The 24,680-nt window shown below is 36.4% G+C and overlaps 2 protein-coding genes and 1 long non-coding RNA gene across 3 annotated transcripts; 2 read left to right on the forward strand and 1 right to left on the reverse strand.

Moving 5' to 3' along the window:
- The first annotated feature begins 126 nt into the window (after positions 1-126).
- On the forward strand, positions 127-1,231 carry LOC137013202 (uncharacterized). Its single transcript, XR_010893673.1, has 3 exons — positions 127-155; positions 913-1,033; positions 1,130-1,231. It is a non-coding gene; the product is annotated as an uncharacterized lncRNA (long non-coding RNA).
- Positions 1,232-2,411: 1,180 nt separating this feature from the next.
- On the forward strand, positions 2,412-11,103 carry pcyt1bb (phosphate cytidylyltransferase 1B, choline b). Its single transcript, XM_067375920.1, has 8 exons — positions 2,412-2,569; positions 3,506-3,605; positions 3,715-3,831; positions 4,322-4,473; positions 6,970-7,048; positions 7,138-7,280; positions 7,550-7,738; positions 8,735-11,103. The coding sequence occupies exons 1-8, from the start codon at positions 2,468-2,470 to the stop codon at positions 8,903-8,905; spliced, it is 1,053 nt and encodes a 350-aa protein (XP_067232021.1). The 5' UTR covers positions 2,412-2,467; the 3' UTR covers positions 8,906-11,103.
- A 130-nt stretch (positions 11,104-11,233) lies between these two features.
- pdk3b (pyruvate dehydrogenase kinase, isozyme 3b) lies at positions 11,234-24,357 on the reverse strand. Its single transcript, XM_067375919.1, has 11 exons — positions 24,110-24,357; positions 22,072-22,213; positions 20,967-21,038; positions 16,646-16,830; positions 16,431-16,520; positions 16,279-16,356; positions 16,099-16,175; positions 13,010-13,111; positions 12,799-12,912; positions 12,609-12,722; positions 11,234-12,517 (listed from the first exon to the last, which is right to left on the reverse strand). The coding sequence occupies exons 1-11, from the start codon at positions 24,210-24,212 to the stop codon at positions 12,374-12,376; spliced, it is 1,221 nt and encodes a 406-aa protein (XP_067232020.1). The 5' UTR covers positions 24,213-24,357; the 3' UTR covers positions 11,234-12,373.
- Between the last annotated feature and the right edge of the window lie 323 nt (positions 24,358-24,680).

A 24,680-nucleotide genomic window follows, 5' to 3' on the forward strand; every position in this document is an offset into this window, starting at 1 on the left:
ATCAAACTGTAGATAGTTCATACTGACTTTTCAGATTAACTATTTTAAATGTTGTTTATATTTCTGTTCTTGTTGCCACTAGCATGCTCATCTCCATTTTGTTTTTCTCCGGTCGGACATCTTTGCCATATCTTAAGCCTCTACAAATTCTTTAGGTTTGTAAACCCTTGATAGCCATGCATAGATATTTGCAAACTTACATACCATTGAAATATCTTGTAATGTGGTTGTTCTTGATGTTCCTGATTTTCTCTAAGTAACGATATGATTAGCTTAGCTGCATTTCAAACGTGATCAGCCCTTGATTGTTTGGTTGTATAGATATTTGTTACGTAGTGCGAAGCATTCATTCTGATTGGTGGAAAAATAACCCATTTACTAGGATGAATGGATTATTAATACATTATATTTCACTGAAGGTTAACACCTTATAATAACATTGATTAATAATATGAACAAACATTATTACATTATATAGGCCTAATGCTTGAAAGATCATTATAAAACATTTAAATAATAAAAAAATCACATAAAAATGTGGACACGCAAGTCACTTAAGTGATTAAACATTTTATACAATATATCCAATGTTTTAGTATCTGAAACAATTTTTTTTTTATGTTTTGTTTGAAAGGTGTTCTTATGCTATCTTTCTTCACAATAAATACCATTTGGTTTGATATTTTGATATATGATGCAAAACTATTAATACATTTTTAAGTACTATTCATAATTTCACTAAATATTATATAGTCATATGTGATGTCTATTACTGTTATGTAGGCTTACTGTTTGAAAATGAAGCTATTACAAAAGTTATTACCAACCAAATCTATAAAGAAGTCAATAACTCACAGCTTTCTTTTGTTTTATCAGCAAAATTTCATATCACCTTTTTGTCCCTGGGCTCAGCATGGTGAAAAGAAGTCTTGACAATGTGAATTTCGAGACATCCATCTACTCCACGCTGAAGTAAAAAATCTAGATGAAAAATAAGCCCAAATTGTATAGAGTACACAGTATACTTCCACAGGTGACTACAAAAATCTGACTACTGAAAATAATGATCACTCCCACCTAAAAAATGTAAATACACTTCATATTTTCATATCTATTTTTACACCAAAAGGTTGACAGGATTGACAGGCTTCACAACTAGAGGAATGCAATGCAAGATGCACGAGAATAAAGGAAACTATGATGCAGGTGGGGCCACCAAAGGCAAATGAATGGAAAAAGAGGCAAGGCAAACATTTCCCTGTTTGCAAAGTACCTGCAGTATGAAGTAAATTCTTATGAATGGAAGTTTTGCAGTGAATAAAAGATACTAGGAGGTACATCAAATATTTACAACCTGTATTTCTTTAATGAAGATAATTACAAATACAAAGTTAGTACAAATAATTTTTTAAGTATATCCTCAAGATAACAAGCATGCTGGGTGATTAATAGGTTGGCCTACCACAACCCTAATAGCTGTCAAAAGCAACCAGTACTTGCCAGAAAGAGCTGCAACTCTTTTAGTTTTGCTGTAGGCCTCTTAAAAAACCTTCCTGACAAGTTTTCTTAATCTTCTCATCAATTTTGGGAAAAAAATCTTACAAGAGCAGCTGAAAGAGATTTATTTGTAGTTATTCTGAGTCACTTCAGGTGAAGACCGGTGTACAATTTCAAATGAGCTTGATTGCCAAGTAAGACATGTTCCTGGATCAACATATTTTGTTGATCCTGGAACAACATTCCAGTCTGAAAATGTAGTCTTAACCCTATTCCTACCCCTAAACCTAATCCTACCCATAACTTATCCCTAAAATCAGAGGGGAAAGATAGGTGAATAACATTGATGTAGAAGCACCTGCAAGCCTAAACTTGACATAAACGGTAAACTTGTCCCTCAGATCTGACTGGTTGATTGATATGTTGTTCCTGGATCAACAAAGATGTTGATCCAGGAACATGTCTTACTTGGCAAAATCACAGTGACCTTCTGAATACACCCACGTACCCAATTATAAAAGGGTGTGCGCACATATGCACTATTTTTTTAGTACCAACAGCACACAAAAGCACCAAAAGTGTTTTGTAATACAACATGAACACAATAAGTACATAATTTTTTTTTTATGCAAGTACATAAAGTGTAACCAGTATATCTAACTTTGATATTATTTTTGACACTCCCCTTGTGCAGAAGTTGTGAAGATGCTTCTAGTAAATAAACAGAGATTCACAAGGACAAATGGGAAGAACAGCACACAATATTTTTTTAAATAATACATTTGGTTGAGCTTACAAAGTATTAAAGTCACATCAAAATCAACCTTTGCTCCTTTGCCTCGTCACAAGGGTCAGTGTAACTGGCCAGTTATCAGTACACAGTATCACAGGAGTAAAAGCAAAGGCTTGTCACATATCTGGTGAGTGCAACCAGTGCAAAGCCAAAAGAGGGCAAACTAAAATCTCTACCATGGCGAACAGGAGGCGAAATGGATCCCGTGCTAATGGTCGTGCTGGTCGAGGAGGAGTTCAAGCACAGCAACAGCAGCAACGCAAGCGGCCACCTATTAAGGTTAGTCTGAACATCTAATAATATTATATTTTCATAATTTGACCATGCAGCATCTGTTTGGCTCAGATTCTGGCCTTTTTCTGCCCTCTCTAAAATATTCTGGTAATGGTTCACTTTAGAAATTCTGCTAACTATAAGTAACTTTGCAACTACATGTCAACTAACTCTCATTAGAGTTTTAGTAGACTATCTGCTTAAAATCTGCAAACTCAGTAGAACTAGTTAGTAGAAGCTCTAGGGTGGACCATCAAAATAAAGTGTAACCGATCTTAACCATGAAGAAAATAACTTACTGCAGTGAAATATGTATCCACTTTATATGGAGAAATGTATCAATTTTACAAATGAAGGCTTTAAAATACACCGAAATTTGATCCATTTGATGGAAATAACATGAAACCAAAAGAGCAGCACGTGGCTTTCCATCATTCGTATTTCTCTTACATAACCTATGGAGTTTGTTATCTGAGTACATGGTACAGATTCCAAGCCTGACGCCTTCCTCTTCTGCAGTCACAGCATTATTTATTTTATATACAGCTCATAGTTCATATCCACTATTCCGATTCATCAAGCAGTGGTGTGATTATATCTATCTCTAAAGGGGTTCCCACCTGAACAGCTGATGGTTCAAAGGGCAATTACAACATCATAGATTATAGGGAGTTAATGCACACACTCATTCATGCACGTTTATTGAACACCTGCATATTTACAGAGCGCTTATGCTCAGCGTCTCTTATCAAAATGCTGTTGTCATGTAAATGAATGACCAAAATGCAAGTTTTCTAGTTTTTAGTTGTAAACAGCATCTTATTAAGGAAAGAAAAAATCACCTTATTACTGTATTTATTGTCAATTTAGACAGCTTCATGTGTTTTACAGGACCTGACTCCAATAATTAATGCTTCATAACAGACAATATTTCTCTGACAGGCTCTAAGAGAACCAGCCATTTTTGCTAAACAGTCAGGCAGTACCTCGGACACCCCACAAGACAAAGTGACTTTAGCCCAGGCTCGCCGTGGCACTCCAGGTGAGAGAAACAATCTAGTGTAGTGATACAGATAAGGGTAAGACGAAATATTTTCATACAAATTGGTGAATCCACATTATACTCTTAAGTATGTATTTGTTTTGTGCAGCTCATCGTCCCGTGCGAGTATATGCCGATGGAATCTTTGACCTCTTCCATTCGGGTCATGCCCGGGCTCTGATGCAGGCCAAGAATTTGTTCCCAAACACACAACTGATTGTTGGTGGTGAGTCACACTGGCATATGCACAGACTCTTGTCCAGTTTTGTATCAAAACCTACACATCAGGTTAGACACCATATTGAATTTAACACAGATGGAAATGAGGCTGTCAGGCTGAAACACAGTCTTTACAATGGCACGTACTGTTTAAAGGACCTAGATCATGTCATTTACATAACTCGCAACCTTCAGAAGTGTTTTATGGAGTTTTTGTCTACTGAAAGTTTTTTTTTCGGAAAGATGTTTCATCAGCTGAACAATTGGTATGTTGTTAAACAACAGTACAATCCATTGAACGCACTGTATTTTATCCCTCACAGCCTCGTTTTCATTTTTGTCAAAAATTAAATATGGCGCTACCCTGGCTAGGTTCTATTGGCCTCAAAAGTGTCCAAAATTTGGAAAAGCCAAAGTTTTATTTGCGTTGAGTATTTTTTTCATTATCTTAAACCATATCTGATGACTGCTCCATACCTTGTGTGTATCTCTGTCAGTGTGCAGTGATGCCCTGACGCACAAGTTTAAAGGCTACACTGTAATGACGGAGGACGAGCGATATGAAGCCCTTATACACTGTCGTTATGTGGACGAGGTGGTCCGTGATGCTCCCTGGACCCTCACTTCTGAATTCCTTAAAAAACACAGGGTAAATTAATATTCAGTTTATTATAGTAAAACAAAAATTTTGATTATATAAAGTGTATTATTTAACCATGGCCATTTTGCGTGCAACCCTGTTACCATGTAACTTTTACCCTATTATAACATATATAACATTCTTTAAAATCTTGACATCCAAGAACTAACACAATTTGGATGATGAAGGACAAGTATATGATTTAATTCCATCTCAATTTTTACACAAGCTCAACCATTATAATTTCTTGTAAGAAAAAAATAATCATAGAAATACATATTTGAAAATAAATGTATGTTAATATAAGTGTATTAATAACTACCAAAAAAAAAAAAATGTCCAAAACTGTCCGAAATAATAGCAAGCTGCTAATGTAACATGTATGTTGTGTTTTGGTTTAGTTTCATTGTGTTTTGGTTCTGTTTTCCCTGTTCTGGTTTGCCTGTGTTCCCTAGTCTCCTTGGTTAATAATTAGTTCTACGCACCTGTTTCTGTTCAGTTGATTACTCTCCCTTGTATTTAAGCCATCAGTTTCCTTTGATTTATGGGTAACACTTTAGTTTAGGGTCCAATTCAAACTATTAACTAGTTGATTATTAGCATGCATATTACTAGAAGATTGTCTGTTCATTACTTATTGACACTTAGTATTAGTACTTATAGTACATATTAATGTCTTATTCTGCATGACTATATTCTACATCGCTTAACCCAACCCAATACCTAAACTTAACAACTACCTTACTAACTATAATAAGCAGTAATTAGGAGTTTACTGAGGCAAAAGTCATAGTTAATACAAACCCGATTCCAAAAAAGTTGGGACACTGTACAAATTGTGAATAAAAACAGAATGCAATTATGTGTAAGTTTAAAATTTCAATATTTTATTCAGAATACAACATAGATGACATATCAAATGTTTAAACTGAGAAAATGTATCATTTTAAGGGAAAAATAAGTTGATTTTAAATTTCATGGCATCAACACAGAAGTTGGGACAAAGCCATGTTTACCACTGTGTGGCATCTCCTCTTCTTTTCATAACAGTCTGCAAACGTCTGGGGACTGAGGAGACAAGTTGCTCAAGTTTAGTTTTTGTCCCATTCTTGTCTAATACAGGCTTCTAGTTGTTCAACTGTCTTAGGTCTTCTTTGTCGCATCTTCCTCTTTATGGTGCACCAAATGTTTTCTATGGGTGAAAGATCTGGACTGCAGGCTGGCCATTTCAGTACCCGGATCCTTCTTCTATGCAGCCATGATGTTGTAATTGATGTAGTATGTGGTCTGGCATTGTCATGTTGGAAAATGCAAGGTCTTCCCTGAAAGAGACGACGTCTGGATGGGAGCATATGTTGTTCTAGAACTTGGATATACCTTTCAGCATTGATGGTGCCTTTCCAGATGTGTAAGCTGCCCATGCCACATGCACTCATGTAACCCCATACCATCAGAGATGCAGGCCTCTGAACTGAGTGCTGATAACAACTTGGGTTGTCCTTGTCCGCTTTAGTCCGGATGATATGGCGGCCCAGTTTTCCAAAAAGAACTTCAAATTTTGATTCATCTGACCACAGAACAGTTTTTCACTTTGCCACAGTCCATTTTAGGCATCCAGTATGTTTTTCCGTCCTTGACCCTTACGCACAGAGATTGTTTCAGATTCTCTGCAATTTTTCTCTGAGAAACTCTTTTATGATATTGCTCCACTATTTTTCACTGCAGCATTGGGGGAATTGGTGATCCTCTGCCAATCTTGACTTTTGAGAGACACTGCCACTCTTAGAGGCTCTTTTTATACCCAATCATGTTGCCAGTTGACCTAATAAGTTGCAAATTGGTCCTCCAGCTGTTCCTTATATGTACACAGCGCCTGACAGCTACTGAGTGACACCTTAATTTAGATTACATTTGGAGCATGTTTATTGTGATTCGTGGTCCAGGCTGCACCAGTTTGTTTTTATTGCCATTTTTGGAGCTTGTGGCGACTACAGAGACCGCATTTTTTTACAGTGTGTTCAGGGGACAGGCAGCTAGCGGATAGTGAGGAGATGTTTGCTGTATGTGACAAAAAAATGTTTTGGCCTTAAAATGCGTGACATCACTTAGTGCACCTTTAAGTCAACATTTTGCGCCAGCGTGATTCTACAGTAGCCCTAAACAGACAAACTGCTCTACAGAGCACGTTCGATTGACTAGCTACTCTCTGCTGCCTCAGACGACAAGATATTTGTTCTGTGTTGGCCACTGTAGTTTCTCTATATTGCAATTTGCAACCTCACGGCTAGATGCTGCTAAAATTTACACACTGCACCTTTAATGTTTTTGCTATACACTTTTTTCTATGCTATACACTTGAAAAACCAGAGTTTTGAGTATATTCATACAGTATTTGAAACTGTATTATGTCCGAAACAGAGTTGCAAAAATTGGAAATGACAAATAATAGAAAATGTAAAAGTTGCTGCTGTCATACCTATTTATTTATTTTCCTGTTGTCCTCAGATTGACTTTGTGGCACATGATGATATCCCATACACCTCTGCTGGATCAGAAGATGTCTATAAACATATCAAAGAAGCTGGTAAAGACTTTAACACCAACCAAACGGCACAATTATATAACTGAGTCAAAGGACTCATAAAAATAAACTTCTTCTGCATGGTCTGTAAGGAATGTTTGTAGCTACTCAAAGAACGGAGGGAATCTCTACCTCTGATCTCATCACACGCATTGTTCGAGACTATGACGTCTATGTCAGGCGTAACCTGCAGAGAGGATACACAGCACGAGAACTCAACGTGGGCTTCATCAATGTAAGAAAGAAATTGTATGGCTTCAGAACACTTGGAATATAATGGAAAAGTGGCATTAACTACTTTTATGGTACTTTGTATGATCTTTGGAGCACATCGCCAGCTCCCATTTGGTTTTATGGTACAGAAAAGAGCCAGGTCATTCCACAATATGCAAAATATTTCCTTCAGTGTTCAAAGGATGAAATGAAACCATATGTGTTTGGTATGATATGAGGAAGAGGAAATGAAGATGGGATTTACATGTTTCCAACTGTTTTGATTGACAGGAAAAGAAATATCGTCTGCAAGAGCAGGTGGACAGAATGAAGGAGAAGGTGAGGACGGTGGAGGAGAAGTCCAAACATTTAGTGCACCGCGTTGAAGAGAAGAGCCATGACCTCATCTACAAATGGGAGGAGAAATCTCGCGAGTTCATCGGAAACTTCCTTGAGCTGTTCGGTCCAGATAAAGCCTGGGTACATTGAAAAAAAGTCACTCAGAAATTGCTAGTAAATGTCACAAACAATTACAAAGAAATGGCATGTGACACTCTGGATTAAAAGTATTTTATACAGTGCAAACAATTCCTTTTTTCTAGCACAAATAACTAAACATTTTTAAATCAAGATACATTTACTTGTTTTCTGAAACATAAATTGATACATTTTTTAGAAAACATGACTTAATATTGTGGCAAGCAGGGCAGGGCCAAGAGCCATGGGAAGGGAACAAAGCCAGTTGCGTGAATGCTAATGAGCGTCACCTGTGCACCACACCAGTCTCAAATCCGATGGAGGAGCTCCGGAAGGATAAAAGGAGGAGTGACGACAGTAAAGGATGAGAGAGGACCTGGCATGGCTGCTTTACTTTCATTTTGTTGTGTTTGTTTTGTGATTAAAGTTTTATGTCGAACGTTCCCACCTCCTTCTTCCCTGAGCCTTTAACCTTCGTTACATTGTTGCAGAAACCCAGGAACTGGCGAACATAAAACTTCAATCACAAAATAAACAGACAACAAAACGAAAGTAAACTAAAACAAAACAACAACATAAAGTCCAGGCCTGGCCCTCTCTCGTCATTCACTGTCATCACTCCTCCTTTTATCCTTTCGGATCTCCTCCATGGGACTCAAGACCGGTGTGGCACACAGGTGACGCTCATTAGCACCTGCCATTGCTCCGTTCCCGCGGCTCTCGTCCCCGCCCTGCTTGCTACAAATATCTACTGTCAAATTGTTTCTGAAGTAAATATATTAGTAGATGTTTTCATTGAAAACCAAGACAAAAATACTGATAAGAACATTTTTGCTGACAGTGTAGTGGAAGGGTATTTTCTTGTAAAACAAACTAAATTAACCTTTATTTTATTCACTACTTCGAAAAATCATATTTACATGTGAAAGATATATAGCAAAACTCAAACATACAGTGTTATTTAGCATTTTTCAAATTGATTTCTTTTGTGCTCTGTAGCACATGATCCAGGAGCGGAGTGGCCGTGTTCTCCAGGCTCTGTCTCCCTATCAGTCTCCAAGTACTTCGCCCAGCTCCAGTCCCACCAGAGGACGCTCTACATCGCCCGTCAGCCACTGGTCCCCACTTCCGTTCACCGCCACCCAAAGGAGCCTCCGTCAGCAGCAGTGAGGGTGACGAGTGGGAGAAGTAGATGGACGCTGGCTCTACCTCCTGCATGTTTGAGCAGGCACCTTCTCTTTCTGTTTACTGTATTTTGTGCACCAAAATATTTCATAATTGAGATCTACAATAGCACGCTGCTCAAAGATTAAAAAGCCATTATTACCACTCAAACACAGAACTGGGCACTTCATAACTTGTACCTGTCACGTTTGAATATAGGACCATTCACCCCATGAAAGATAAGTATAACTATAACTATATTAGCATTCACACCAAGGGACCATAACATTCTGTTTATGATAAGTCAGCACTACAGTTATGTCGTCTCCTGCTTTAAAAGCTCAATCTCTTTAAAGTCGGGTGGATTCTGATGCTCTCTCAATGTTTTTAGCATTCATCAGCTGAAACATTTTTTTTAACAATATTATTCCTCTGTGTCATTATCATAACAGCTGTGATGCAGACATCGCTATACTCACAAATTTAGAGTGATTAGTAAAACTTTATGGTTGTAGTTATCGTCTTTGGTGTGGACAAATATATAAAAACATATTTATGAATTATGTATTTTATTAAACACTAACCCAACTAACAACATGATCTAAGAACGTTTTGCTATTGTTATAAAAATGTTATTTCTTAACGTTCTCTGAATGTGCAAAATGTCCATTATAAAAAACAAAACAAAAACATTTTTCCTTGGTTATGTGAACAGTAAGGGAACATTTTATTTTGCAAACATTATGGGAATGTTACTTTTGAATGTTTTCTGAACATTCTGAAACAAGTAGTAACATTTAAAAAATGTTAGTTGAACATCCAAATAAAGTGTTTCCGGAAAAAAACTTTCCATGAAAGATGTTTAATAATGTTTTTTATGCTAATGTTTTGAGAACCAAAACATTCTAATAACGTTACTGGAAGAATGTTTGTTCATAACTTGGAGAGAACATTAGTTAAAGTTCTGAGAATGTTCCCTGTTAGCTGGGATGTTGTTCCGAATTAAATGAAGGATGTACCATTGACCTAATGTATTAGAGTGTTTTAATAAACTGATTAAGTTAGATTTAACATGAGCTAAGAAGCACATTAGAAAATATGGCATGACACAATCATTTAAAGGAGCATAACAAAAATACTAATTACATATTACATAATATTATAATATTAATTGCTGACAGTTTTGATAGATGGATACTGACAATATGTCTACAGTGCAAATACATGAATATTTTGAAACTAGTGCAAAATAATTGCATTAAAAAGCCAGTATTGAGAAGAATTCTTGAAACATTGCTCTCAATTACACATGCAAACTATTGTTATCAATGGCTATAGAGTATAGTTACTACCCCAGCCATGCGTCACATGCTCTAACAAATTGGGTATTAATCTATTAAAGTGCTATCAGTGCTTGTGTATTATGTGCATTCTTCTAAAAGAAGAATATATAGACGTGCACTGAAATGAAAATATTTGAGCAAAACAGGAAACTGAAATTCACAATACATTAGTCAAATGCTGACACTAAAAAACAAGTTCTGTTATTTCTTTACTTTGCCAGTATCCCTAAGTAGTATGTACATTATGGTAGTAACTTTAATTTAATAATAATTTACACTACCATTCAAACATTTTGGATCAGTAAGATTTTTTTGAAGTTTCTGAAAGAAGTCTCTTATGCTCACCAAGACTGCATTTATTTGATCAAAAATGTTATTGCAATTAAAAATAACTATTTTATATTTTAATATATTTTAAAATGTAATTTATTCCTGTGATGGCAAAGATGAATTTTCAGCATCATTAGTTCAGTCTTTAGTCACATGCAGTGTATAAAGTACTCGAAAACCATACTTGAGTAAAAGTATAGATATCTTGCCAGAAAATGACTTTGGTAGAAGTTAAAGTTGCTGTTTAGAATGTTACTTGAGTAAAAGTTTTAAAGTATGGGATATTTTTTGTACTTAAGTATGAAAAGTATTTTTTTGATATTAAATGTACTTAAGTATTGAAAGTAAAAGTACAAGTAAATGTAAAATACAAAAGGAGCAAAAAAAAATATTAAAAATTGTTCTATACACAGTTTGAGCAGCAAGATTGTGTTCAGTTTTAACTCTCTTACATTTTGTTTCTTTAAATTAGCTAAAGGTTTATTGTAATTTTTATACATAAAAAATACTAATACATTAATTATACATTGATGATTTGTTCATGTTAATTTATAGTGCATTATAACTAATGCAAGAGACAACTTTAAAATGTTAAAATGTAAATTATGAAATTAAAAATGAACAATACTTTTATTAACCTTATTTAATGTTACAAATGTACTCTTATTGTAAAATGTTACTATTTCATATAAATCCAAACAGTCATGCTTAAAAATTACCATCTTTACACACAAAGGCATAGCATGGGTCTATTATATGTGTACTTTCACAAATTATTTGGCTCTATTTTACAAAAAAGTTGATGATTATCTAATCAAAATATGTGTTACAGTGCCGATAAAAACTGAAATTGAATAGGCTACATTTCTGATTTGTTAAGCATCTGTCGCTGTATGAGAATACAGTTTAAATATGCAACTTCGCCGGATAATGAATGCATAACAGCGAACAAATAGTTATAAACTAATGCAAATGAATGGTAACAATCTTGACATTAAACAGTTGGTGTTTTTTTTTTGTCACATTGTTTTAACCGCTTGAGGTTACTACTAATGTCAGCCTCGACGACAAACATACTGTTCTCCACTAATGCAGCATCTAGTCAATAAACTAATTACTTTATAGTGATATGTTGCTCCAAACCTGTATGAATAAAACACAAAATAGATAAAGATATTTTAAAGAATGTGGTAAACAGGCAGTAGACGGTAGCCAAAATACAATGGAAGTCAATGACTTCCGTCAAGGGGTTGCCAACATTCTTCAAAATAACTTCTTTTGTGTTCAACAGAAGAAAGAAACTCATACAGGTTTAGAACAACATGAGGGTGAGTAAATGATGACAGAATTTTCATTTTTGGGTGAACTATCCCTTTAAGTCTGACATCACACATCACCGCTTCCGAGTCCAATCAGATGCCAAAGAAAACAACAAACTGTGCTAATATACACTCACAGTGTGTTGTAATACTACCAAAAATCATGATCCTAACCTTTATCTCCATACTGAAATCCCAGATGGCCAGACAGCAATTCAACTTTTATAAATTGTTTTAAATCGTATTTGTGTCCGGGATGCCGTGAGACTCTACGCGGAGACTGTAGATTACACTTAAATGTATAATATGAATAAATAATTCGCAGTCTTAAGTCACGACTTAACTACATATTTTCAGACAGTTAAAAATGGCAGTAAGCAAGTATTAAAAGGCTTGCTCAAGTTTTCTTATCTGGCAGTGTTCAGTATTAGCTTGGCAGCTGTAAGCAGCTCATAACTAGTACTGCAGCAGGTATAATAAAGTCATCTCTTGGCTTTATATGTGGATGCATCTCGTGGGTCACTGCTCGGGTTACTCCAGTCATCAGCCTCAGGACCTGTCTGGTAATGTCGCCATGCCGACTTATTGAAGACTGGAAGACGCTCAAAAGATTCACTGGAAAGAGCCTGGAAAGAGTGGAGAGAGGTGATTTCTAGTTTCAAGTCGAAGCTAATATTATTACTCACTGTAATCCAAGTGTCCCACAGATAGAAACACCTTAAGATGAATTACTGCATCTGTCCCGAACCCTTCAACAGAGTACAGGTTCAAGTCTCCCTGAAAGTAGCGTGCATAGAGTCTAGAGATTGGCAGCCCATAGCCAAAACCAGCCTGCAGAGACAATATAAACAGGTTGCATAAAACCACACATACAAACACAGACGTAAGCCGTGTGATGGCTATTTACCAGTGGGACAGCAGCTTGAGAGGAGTCCAGACGTGGTGTTGGGGCAGTGGAATACATATAATTGAAGAGACGATCAATCTTTCGTAAGGGGACACCCCCACCTTTATCACTAATCTTGGAAGACAGACACATAAACATCAAATGAATAAAGTGCACGTGTTATAAGACTCCATGAACTTTAATGGTTTTACAAAATAGGCATGTGTTTAACCTTTATGGAGAGGTCTTCTTTTCCCAGAGTAACCATTGCTTTCACTGGAGGAAGCCCCTCACTGTTGTTTTCACAGAGCTCCACCGTTGCCCGCATGGAATTCTGCACATATACATAATATAGTGACTTACCCAAAAGATATATAGTAATAAAAAGGAATAATGGCTTACAAAAGCCCACCTAAAATGTGATAATTTGAGAAACACTTTACTGAATTCCACTTAAAACGTCACCTAAAAATATAAGCTAATTTTTCGTGACAATCATTATAAGGTTCATTTTGTTAACATTATTTAATGCATTAGATAAAATGAATGAAAAATACTTTAACATCATTTATTAATCTAGGTTAATGTACGCATATGTGCCTACATACCAGTGCATGTGTCCCACTAAAAGTTATTTTTTTTTTTAATGGTACAAATGGCTTAACGCTAATGACCTATAATCAATACGGCTAAAACTTACCTAATTAGAATGTGCACTCTGTGAGCTTTAAAGGTACAATTTGTGATATTTTTTCCGCTAGAGGTCGCTAGAAGCCTATTCAAAACAAAGGCGTAGTTTGATGACGCCAAGTTTTAGAGCGGAAACTTGGGACATGTGGTCTCCATTTCAACGGACGGTGCAAAAGAATAGGGATTGGAGTCTGGAAGAACTCATGTTCGTGGATGCGATTATTAACGTTACTGTAGTATGAAGCAGAGCAGGAACGAGTGTTGCGGGAGCTGAATGAGGAGCTGGAGCGATTGATCAACACACGCCTCACGAGCAGCGGGACTTTTATTACGACACAGTCGCCGACGCCGCTTCCGCTTTTCCGGTCATGAGTTTACGGGAGCTGTCCTTGTCGACAGAACCAGCGGGAGATGGTAAACAGTAATTATGTTCCATAAATAATTAACACAATCCACCATAAAACGTGCAAGAAGTAAATAAGGAACTGCTTGAAGCAAGCTAGTGGTTTGCTGGACGCTAGACACTACTTCCGCATTTGTGCACGGCACTGTTGTCATGTGGTTTCTACGTCAGTAAAGGCGGTAACAAAGGTAACTGCGTCATTGACAGGCGACTGCACTGCCCCGTGTCACTGTTTAGAATGGGAATTTTCTCATGATTTACAGGTAGTTGAAAACATTAGAGATATTGTTAGTAATCAGCTGGACAAAATATATAACACTAGCCTAGTGGTTTTTGGATATTTTACTGCAAAAATTGTACATATTATATATCACATTGCAGACTGATAAGTGATGAGAAAAGAAACCCCCAGCATCCACCTGAACACATAGTATAATAATTAAGTGTCATTTGGTAACTGTCATTGTCAAAACTCTCTATTCTCTTATTTGTATATGTGAAAGCCCTTTGGAACAATAGATGAATGAAAGAGCATGACACTGTGTACATTCAGCGTAGAAACATTGCCCTTGGATGAATAATGAAGGTGTAGCTGGAGGTCTAGAGCAAAATATGGTGAATATGTAGAATATGACACTTATTTTAAAACTTGTGAATGGTTGCTCTTTTAGGAATTAAATGCAATAATGCACAATGATAAGTAAAAAAAAAAAAAACATTCACTTGTCTTAGATGTTGAATTTCAGGAATACTGGAAGTGCACTGCCATCTGCTACAGCAAATCCTGACCAAGTATTTGAAAGTCAAGCAGCAAGCTCACTGGCTACTGATACAGCAGGAACCAATCAGCTGTGCCCTACATTTGTGGGAGAAATGTCCATATTTGGAACTTTATAGATTCGGATGGCTGGCTTCTGGAAGTGTATCCTTTGACCTGATGCACAACGTAATGACAAAAGTTGAGAATGACGAAAGTGAGAATTTTTAAAGAGAAATTTCGGAGGATTTCGATATAAGAGAAGAGGAGCTTAAATTTGTTGCACAGCCCTATTTGATTGAACCTCGAGATTCGTCTAAGCTTACAATACTCCTACATGCTTCGCATTGGAGGATTACTCGTTTGGGTCGGGTCGACTTATGCGTTCTGCGTGCGGTCGTCCACCGGAAGCTAGTAATTTGAGTTTGTGGAGTTTTGAATATGGATGTTTTTCTTGCAGGGCGCGTTGCTTCGCTTCAGAGGGCCTTTTTTTCCCCTGGAGTCATGTGGATTGCTTTTTTTTGTGGATGGATGCATTGTTTTTGACTTCAGGGTGTGGCCCCCCTCATTCACAGCCATCGTGGACCTTGGAGGACTGGGGATATTTTTTGATGTGTCCGTCTGGGGGAGGATGGTCTTGTGCACCTGGGGTGGTTTGGAGGTGAGTGAATCATGGGATGGTTTTCATTTTTGGGTGAACTATCCCTTTAATTTTCCTATCATCACTGTGAAGCTACTTTGAAACAATCTGTATTATAAAAAGCACTATATAAATGAAGATGACTTGACTTGACTACAGAGAACAATGGCTGCATCCGAAATCGCATATTCTCTTGAGTAGGTACTTATTTTGAATGATGAATTACTTCACAACCGCTAAAAAAGTATGTTCTGTATATAATGAGTGTGTGTAGTATGCTGTCATTATCACGTGACCGACCAGCGTCAGTTACGCCGCTTCACTGCCATTCACAAATCCTCTCCAGTTGCCTCATGGGAAAGTGTCCATTGTATGCACACTTCAGTATCTCACCGGAAGAAGCAGGTCATCCAGGTACTTTTTGCCTCCTCTTTGTACTGTGAATTCAGACATACTTCTTTTATCACATACAATTTTTCGCCTGCTATATAGTAGGAAAGTATGTGATTTCGAATGCAGCCAATGTGATTGAAAGCAGATTGAGTTAAGGACCATCTAGAGTTTCATGACAGACAGCGGTATATCCGTCTTCCTTTTGATGAAAGTACAAAATGCTTGAATAAATCATTTAGATTTTTTTTTTGTTTTCTTTAAAAGTTTTATGACTAAACACAAAAATTAATAATAATAGTATATTTATAAATTAGCTGTATGCTGTCAAATTTGTTTGTACCTAATGCATAGACTAATGTTAACAAATTGAACCTTACTGTAAAGGGCTACCCAGTTTTCTTTCTCCTTTCAAATTATCCCACTGTCTATTTCTCTTGCCTTGAAGAGCTCAAACAGCATGTGGAAAAGATGAGAGGGCACATAGACCACCTGTATAGGCTTCTTTGGAGTTTTGGCTAGCAGATAAAGTGAGATAAGACAAGAAGGCACAGATAGATTAAAAAGCAACTATGATTTTGATATATGTTATCAAGACAATGAAACAGATAACATTCTCACAGTTGAATTCCCCGATCTTCAGTTCAGGTGCTGTCATGTAGTACTGCTCACAAAGCATCTTTGCTGTCTCATATGCATCTGGAAGGAGATATCAGAATCTTCAAAATGGTTTATTTTGTGTATCTGTGCATTTTAAGTATCTTTTATCTTACCTCTCACCACCTCAGCCACATTGCAATTTGGGTCGATGCTTCCAATGTGTTTTGGTTGTGCAAGACAAGTGGCATCGCCAAACAGAAGAGCTGCAACAGAATAAAAGAGCTGCTTATTGTTATACTTCAGTAGCTTGAGACCCCAGTTTTTAAACGGTATCAGGACATTTCTTCTGTCATATTTAATTACTCAACATGAATGTGATGTCACCCACTGTGCTGGTTGATGAGCATGCGGAAAGAAATGCGATTGGTGTAGAAGCGGTCAAGGAAGTACTGCACATTGCTGCTGATGAAGGGGTCGAAACCAAACTTCTCTTTATATTCGATGACACCCTGGGCCATGGTGGGCACCACGTCATTGTGCCTGTTCCGAATCTTAATCAGGATCTCTAAGAAGCTGAAGCCCACAATAACAAGTTCTTTACTACATCAGTTATTGAGACATAGGGTGTGTTCACACTTGTAGTTTGGTAAGAAAATGATACATTTAGTCCTGGTTAACTTAACATTTTTAACACCAAGAATTCACCACAGGGAAAAAAGGGTTTTATGACATATATTTTGTGACAGAATTTATCAAACATCTATAACAATGCTGTGTGTTGTGCTGTTGTGTGTGCTTACTGGGTAGGTTACTTTTAAAATGTATTTCACTACAGATTACAAAATACATGCTTTAAAAAGTAATTTGTAACGTATTTTGTTAGATTACCCACGTTCTGTAACTTAATCTAAATATTTTAGAATACTTTTGGAATACTATTAAGTATGTAACACAAAAAAGGTAATTGCGAGTTTTTATCTCAATTCTGACTTTTTTCCTCAGATAAAGTTGCAATTGCGAGTTATAAAGTCAGAATTGTGAGATATAAATTCCCAATATTGAGAAAAAAAGTCAGAATTCTGAAATATAAACTCTGAATTTTGAGAAAATAAGTCAGAATTGTGAGATGTAAACTCACAATTTTCCAGAAAATAGTCACGCAATTCTGACTTTATAACTTGCAATTTTGAGTTAATCCCCCGGTTTCACAGACAAGGCTTAACCCAAGTCCTAGACTAAAATGCATGTTTGAGCTGTTTTAACTGAAAGCAACTTGTATCAACATATTAAAATATGTCAGTTCCATTGTTTTGTCTCAAGATGCACACCAGTAATGTTTTTTTTTTTTTTTTCTAGGCTACGTTTATAATAGCTATCTCCTAATTGAACTAAGGGCTAATCCTGGCTTAATCTAAGCCCTGTCTGTGAAACCGGGCCTATATCTCCCAATTGTGAGTTTAAATCTCACAATTCTGAGAAAAAAAAAAAAAAGTCGCATTTGGAAGGAAAACAAATTAGAATTGTGAGATAAAAACTCACAAACTACTATTGCAAAACATGAACACAGTCGTGGATCATTCAGGTAATGACAGGACAGTTAGGATTCATGGGTATTTAAATTTAGGAATGGGGCAATTTTTATAAATTCAGTCATTTGTTGAGTGTAAACATCTGTTATGTTAAATAGCTTACTCAGGACAGTAGTAAATAAATATAACATGCAATTTTTATGAACCCTCTTTGTTAAAATTATTAAAATCTTGCATGTTCTGAAAGGGGTATGAACCTTATAAGCAGAAATGTAGCTTAGTATGCTTTTGTAGACTGTCAGAGTCAGAGAATTACCAACTGCTATTTACATTAATTTCCTGTCACAGTTTACATTAATGTTTAAATGAAATAAATGACATTAAAATTCGAAATAATTACTTTGGTAATCTAAAATACTTTGTGGATGTAACTGTAATTTGATTACCACCCATTTAAAATGTAACTGTAATGAAATACAGTTACTCAAATTTTGTATTTTAAATACGTAACTAAGTTACATGTATTTCGTTACTCCCCAACCCTGCATATGATGGTATTTTTACCAGCTGAGAACTCACAAAGAGCTGTAAAGGAGTCAAAACAGCAACATGAATTCCACACAAATGTAATGAACTGTAATGGGTAACATAGGCCAGAAAAACCAAGTATGCTTGAGCATTCTGTCCTTTTTAGGGTCGCTTCCTGTGACATCACCAGTGCTGGGATGTTAATGCATTACAAGTAACATGATTTACGTAATCAGAATCTTTCCCCAAGTAACTAGTAAAGTAACGCATTACTTTTTTTTTAATTAAATCACAAATATACTTTATGTATTTAATCTCAATTTATTAATCAATGTCTTTGCTGTTGATCTTCGATGATCCAATTCATCCATACTAATAAGCAAAAATGACTTTGGACAAAACATCACAATTGTGTTTCATTTTTTATTTTTATTGCTGAAGTATGTGTGTTGAACTTTCCTCTCCTACATCCTATTCTTCAGCAACCCATGGCAGCACAGCTGAAAGGTTTGTTTGAGCTGCGCCCTCTACTGTACAGGTGTGTATTTGCATTTCCTTCAGCCTGAGGCTTATTCATTTGACTTTTGGTTTTCTTATTAAAAAAACAAACCAAAGCAAGCCCAGCCCAGGTGAGAAAAAGTAATGCAATATTGTAATGCATTACTTTTAAAACTTTCCCCAACACTGGACATTACATCCTGTTTTTAGTTCATTTAGATGTCTTGGGATCAGTGTTGCATTCATACACTCCTGAACAAAATCTTAAGACCGGGGGAAACATTTCAAGTATTCGCATTTTGCGCTATTGGATCATAACCAGGTTGTAAGTACTGCTTTAAAATGCTAAAAGAAGAAACAGGAACAAGAGACAAAAAATAGAGAGCATGCAATTTATTGAAAACTGCATATAAACTCAAACAGGCTGTTCAGCAGCTGATCAAAAGTTTAAGACCATAGCCTTAAAAAGTAAAAATCTGCACAAAAATAGGGCTTTTATGTCATTCTCCTTCAGACTTCACACTGTCTTGATCTCCTGATGGCAAAGGCAAAAAGGTCTTCTGTCTTTGAATGTGGCAGGATTGTTGAGCTGCACAAGCAAGGGCTCTTGCAATGCGCCATCACTGATGAGGTTGGACACAGTAAGATGGTCATTTTACATTTCTTATAAGATCCTGAGAGTTACGGGACAAAAAAGTAAAGTGGCAGACCCTAAAAGATTTTACCTGCACTGAGTTGAAGGATCCAACGGGCTGTCTGTGAAGACACAGGCCAATCCTCGCCCCAAATTAAGGCCCTTACTGATGCTGATTGCATCCCAATAACCATAAGACAGCTTCTGCGAGAGAAGGGCTTAAAGAACAAAAAATGTCTTCAAAGGCCATGTCTCCTCTCATGCCACAAACTTGCCTGTTTTGGAATTTGCAAGGGAGCACCAAACATGGGACATTGAAAGGTGGAAGAAAGTTTTTTCTGACAAGAAAAAAAAATAACCTGGATGGTCCTGGTGGCTTCCAACACTACCGGCATGACAAGGAGTTCCCACTGGAGGTGTTTTCTATGCGGCACAGTGGAGGAGGCTCCATCATGATCTGGGGTGCTTTTTCCTTCAATGGAAAAATGGAGCTTCAGTTTGCGCTGGGCATCAAACGGTGGCTGGTTATGTGGACATGTTGCAGCGGGCATCCTTCTTGACTGATGGCCCTCGTCTGTGTGGTAATGACTGGGTCTTTCAACAGGACAACGCTGCCGTTCACAATGCCTGCCTGACGAAAGACTCCTCTTAGAGCTCTTTTGGACCATCCTGTGTGTTCCCCTGATCTAAATCCCATTGAGAATGTTTGGGAATGGATGGCAAGGGAAGTTTACAAAATGAACGTCAGTTCCAGACCATGGATGCCCTTCGTGAAGCCATCTTCCCCACATGGAGCAACGTTCCCACCAGCTTCCTGGAAACAGTCACATCAAGCATGCCCAAACAAATGTTTGAAGTGATCAACAAGAACAGTGGGGATACTCAATACTGAGTCCTTTTTTGACACTTTTAGTTCTGTTGTGGGGTTTTTTTGGGCTAAGGTCTTAAACTTTTGATCAGCTGATGAACAGCCTTTTGAGTTTAAATGCAGTTTTCAATAAATTGCCTACTCTCTATTTTTTGTCTCTTGTTCCTGTTTCTTCTTTTGGCATTTTAAAGCAGTACTTACAACCTGTTTATGATCCAAAAGCGCAAATTGCGAATACTTGTAATGTTTCCCCTGGTCTTAAGATTTTGTTCAGGAGTGTATTTCAGTCGAACTGCACCAGAGTTCATTTGGAAGTGGATGTTTTCGGTCTGTTTGTTTGGATGGCTAAGTTTACACTTATTCAAATGAACTGCACTAACAGAACATTCGCACCACAGTTCATTTTAATCGAACCAAACATGCCAAGTGTGAAAACATCCATAAAATGTTTGATTTATTATGCTAAATTATATTACAGAATTGGTGTAAAATAAATAGAGCTAAACCTGCATTTTTAGTACAAATACACATACACATACCTTTAGGCAAGAAAAAAATATTTTACACTTTCCCTGACAAAATTGTGTTTGCTAAAAAACAAACAAACAAACAAAAAAACAGGACAGCACATTTGCAAAGGTTGAAGACTCACTCATTAAGGGTGTGGGGATCCTCTGGACTTCTTTTCTCATAGTCTAACAGCTCTTCAAAGCTCTGGCTGTACCTGATACCACAAAAAACATGTATTATATAACACTGCCTCTTCCCTACTTTATAGTTAAGGCTACTCTGTCATTCCTCTCATAACCACTAGGTGGCGTATGTGGCTCAATAAACCTAAACACTGCTCAGTGAACAGTTCTTAAAAGAACAATTTTTGTCCTGGTGTGAAGAACCTTTCCAGCTATAAAGAAACTTGTGAAATAGAAAGAATCAATGGATGTTAAAAGTTCATTACAGAACCATCAATGCCAATAAAACTTAATTTTTTTTGAGTGCAGCACACTAATCATGCTATTTTATCAGTTACTCTTGAGACCGATTATCTAGATGACTGACTACATTAACGAAAATAAAGCAAAATATGACAGAGCACACTGCACTACTACACTGAAAACAAATTGGCATATGATTTACTTTGAAACTATTTTCACTAATATATTTCTAGTAAATTGAACAAATAATTACAAAGAAATGACACACTGAATTAAAAGTGGAATTTTGAATTGAATTTTCTTGTAAATGTATTCCAATAATCTTTGCTTTATTCACAACTTTGAAACATCATACAGTGTGCCATATTTTTTTCTTTTCCGGTCTGAGACACATTTTTAACATCTTATTTTTAATACATTATTTAATACATATTTTTATACAAAAATGGAATTAAAACATTTTTAAGATGATCACTGGATGGCATGCACTTGACAACAATGTTGCATATACTATCAATCAATCAATCAATCAATCAATCGTGGAATAATGCCTACTGTAACAATTTTCAAAAAAAATTAGTATGCAATATAGTACGCAGTATAGTATTCCAGGACTTATGGAGCTAAACTCCGCAGGACAGTGGCCCTCATAGACTGAAGTTGCCCATCCCTGACATACAGGATGCTTTTTTGTATGCATTTATTGTCATATATGTATTCAGAACACTCACTCTGAAAACTTTACACCAAACCCAGTCACTGTTTACCCAGAGCTCACACTCATTATCACACCTGACCCTCACTGAGCCCTGCTTTCCTCACCAGGACTCCACCAGTTTGACGGACGGCTGGCACCGAAGATTGGCGGGCAACAGGTTGACTTCTCTCATCGTATTGGCCAACCTTACTGCCAGTTCTTTCCGCAGAAACATGTAGGAGGTTTTTTCACATGCATTTTCCCTGCCTGGTTAAACAAGAAGCAAGAACAAGATATTCTTTGTTTTTACAACGATGCGCCTGTTGAGTCTCTGTATGCATGAGTGAGCACTTCTACAGCAACATTACAACCATTGTTTAATGCCAAAGATTTAAAAAACAAAGCAAAGTCTTTATAAAAATAATAAGAAGAAGACAATGACCATGAAATACAATAATCAATCAATCAACCAACCAACCAACCAATCAAGGGCACTAAGAAGGATTGTGACACCTCAAATATATTAACATACAGTTGCATGAAAAAGTATTGGAACCATTTGCAGAATCTGTGAAAATGTGAATAATTTTAACAAAATAAGAGATAATTCAAAATGCATGTTATTTTTTTTTTATTTAGTACTATGAGTAAGATATTTTACATAAAGATATCAAAAGTTTGTGAACCATTGGTTTTTTAATACTGTGTGTCATTACCTGGATGATCTTTTTTTGTTGTTGTTGTTTTTTGTGATGGTTGTTCATGAGTCCCTTGTTTATCCTGAGCAGTTAACCTGCCCAATGTTCTTCAGAAAAATCCTTCAAGTCCTGCAGATTCTTCAGTTTTCAAGGATTTTTTGCATATTTGAACCCTTTCCAGCAGTGACTGTATGATTTTGAGATTTTAAATTTAAAAAGTTTTCACCCCCGGACTCTTAATGCATCGTGTTTCCTTCTGGAGCAGTGAATGTTTGAACCTTTTTTAATAGTTGTGTTTGAGTCCCTCAATTGTCCTCAGTGTGAAAAGATCAATCTCAAAATCATAGTCACTGCTGGAAAGGGTTCAAAAAAGATGGTGGAAAACTGAAGAATCTGCAGGAGCTGGAGGATTTTTCTGAAGAACAGAGCTCAGTTTAACTGCTCAGAACAAACAAGAGACTCATGTAGAACCATCACAAAACAAAAAAAAAAAACAGTCGTAGATCATCCAGGTAATCACACACAGTATTGAGAATCAGTGGTTCACAAACTTTTGAACGAAGTTATTTTTATAAATTCAGCTATTTTTCTGCCTTGTTGTGGACTATATGTAAACATCTTTTCTGTAAAATATCTTACTCAGGAGAGTACTAAATAAAAAATGCATTTTGTATGATCTCTCTCTTGTTTTGTTCAAATTATTCACATTTTCACAGATTCTGCAAGTGGTTCCCATACTTTTTCATGCAACTCTATATATACTATACCAGCCGAAACTTTATAATTACTATTTCCCACATTTTAAAATAATAATGTAGTCACCCAAACAGTAAAATAAAATATGAAAACTGGGAATTAGGTAGTGAATTGTCTGCAAAATCCAGCCATTCGTTTTAAAAAAAAAATTTTTTAAACATATTATATTTTTATTCATTACGTTTTTAATTTACTAGGTAATATAAGTTTTATTTATTTTTTGTTTTTCCAAACTTTTGATTGGTACTAGTGTATGTTTGACATCATGCATAATAAAACCACACATTGGACTCTTGAGATACAAGTTGTGTTTGCATTTATTTATACTGAAATTAAGAGCTCCAATGTACCTAATGTATAATCTATTCATAAAGCCTTTGCAAAACTGGACCAGGTTCATGATATTATGAGTGATACGTAATGGAGAGTCTATTTTTATTCAGCTGATGGCAGTGCTGTGCCAATGCTGAGCTTTAGCTTTCACTTGACCTTAACATTCAAGGTTAATATATGTAACGTTACGGTATAGAAAGTCAACGTTTTGATTCATGCAGAATATGTGGTGAAATTAAAAACAATATTTTCAAAATGAGACGCCATTAATCACTGAACTTAAGTTCAGCACGAGACAATCCTACATTAAAATTGCATTTTTTTGGCGGTTCTTTATCTCAATGCTATGCATGTATCCCAGTGTTTCATTACTCACCAAAATCCAGGAATTGCTTGATTGACATCGGTGAGGGCGAAAACCTTGAATAATATTCGATTTTGTGCGTGACATCTTTCAGTAAGTAGTTAAACAGTTTCATGTTTAGGAAACAGGGCTGTCAACTTCCTTACAGCTCGAGTACAGCGCTCACTCCCGACGTGAGGAGGACTGGATGTCGTATTTTACTCATTCAACACTACTTTACGATCCATTTCGTTTCTATAGAGACAGCGTTGCTGTAGCGCTTGTTAACGAGCAGAATCTTGTGATCCTCGTCACGTGACACGGCAGCGCGTGCTATCACTTGCAGGGCCATTAGCTACAACTTGTTGTCTGTATGATGGGGCTGGAATGTAATATAGCCTAGTGTTAAATTCTTGCTTTACGCTTCTATATTTGTGCTAACTTGTATTCGGGGACATCCATTAATATAATAAATAAATAATTAGTCACTTTGGTTGGTTTTGAGATATATATAAATATAGTAAAGACAACACAGTCAATAGAGTCTGCAGTTGATGAACAGACTGTCTATACTGTACATTGTTTCACTGTTACAACACACAGG

The sequence above is a fragment of the Chanodichthys erythropterus genome, chromosome 22 (genome assembly GCF_024489055.1).
Source record: "Chanodichthys erythropterus isolate Z2021 chromosome 22, ASM2448905v1, whole genome shotgun sequence".
Classification (NCBI taxonomy): Eukaryota; Metazoa; Chordata; class Actinopteri; order Cypriniformes; family Xenocyprididae; genus Chanodichthys; species Chanodichthys erythropterus.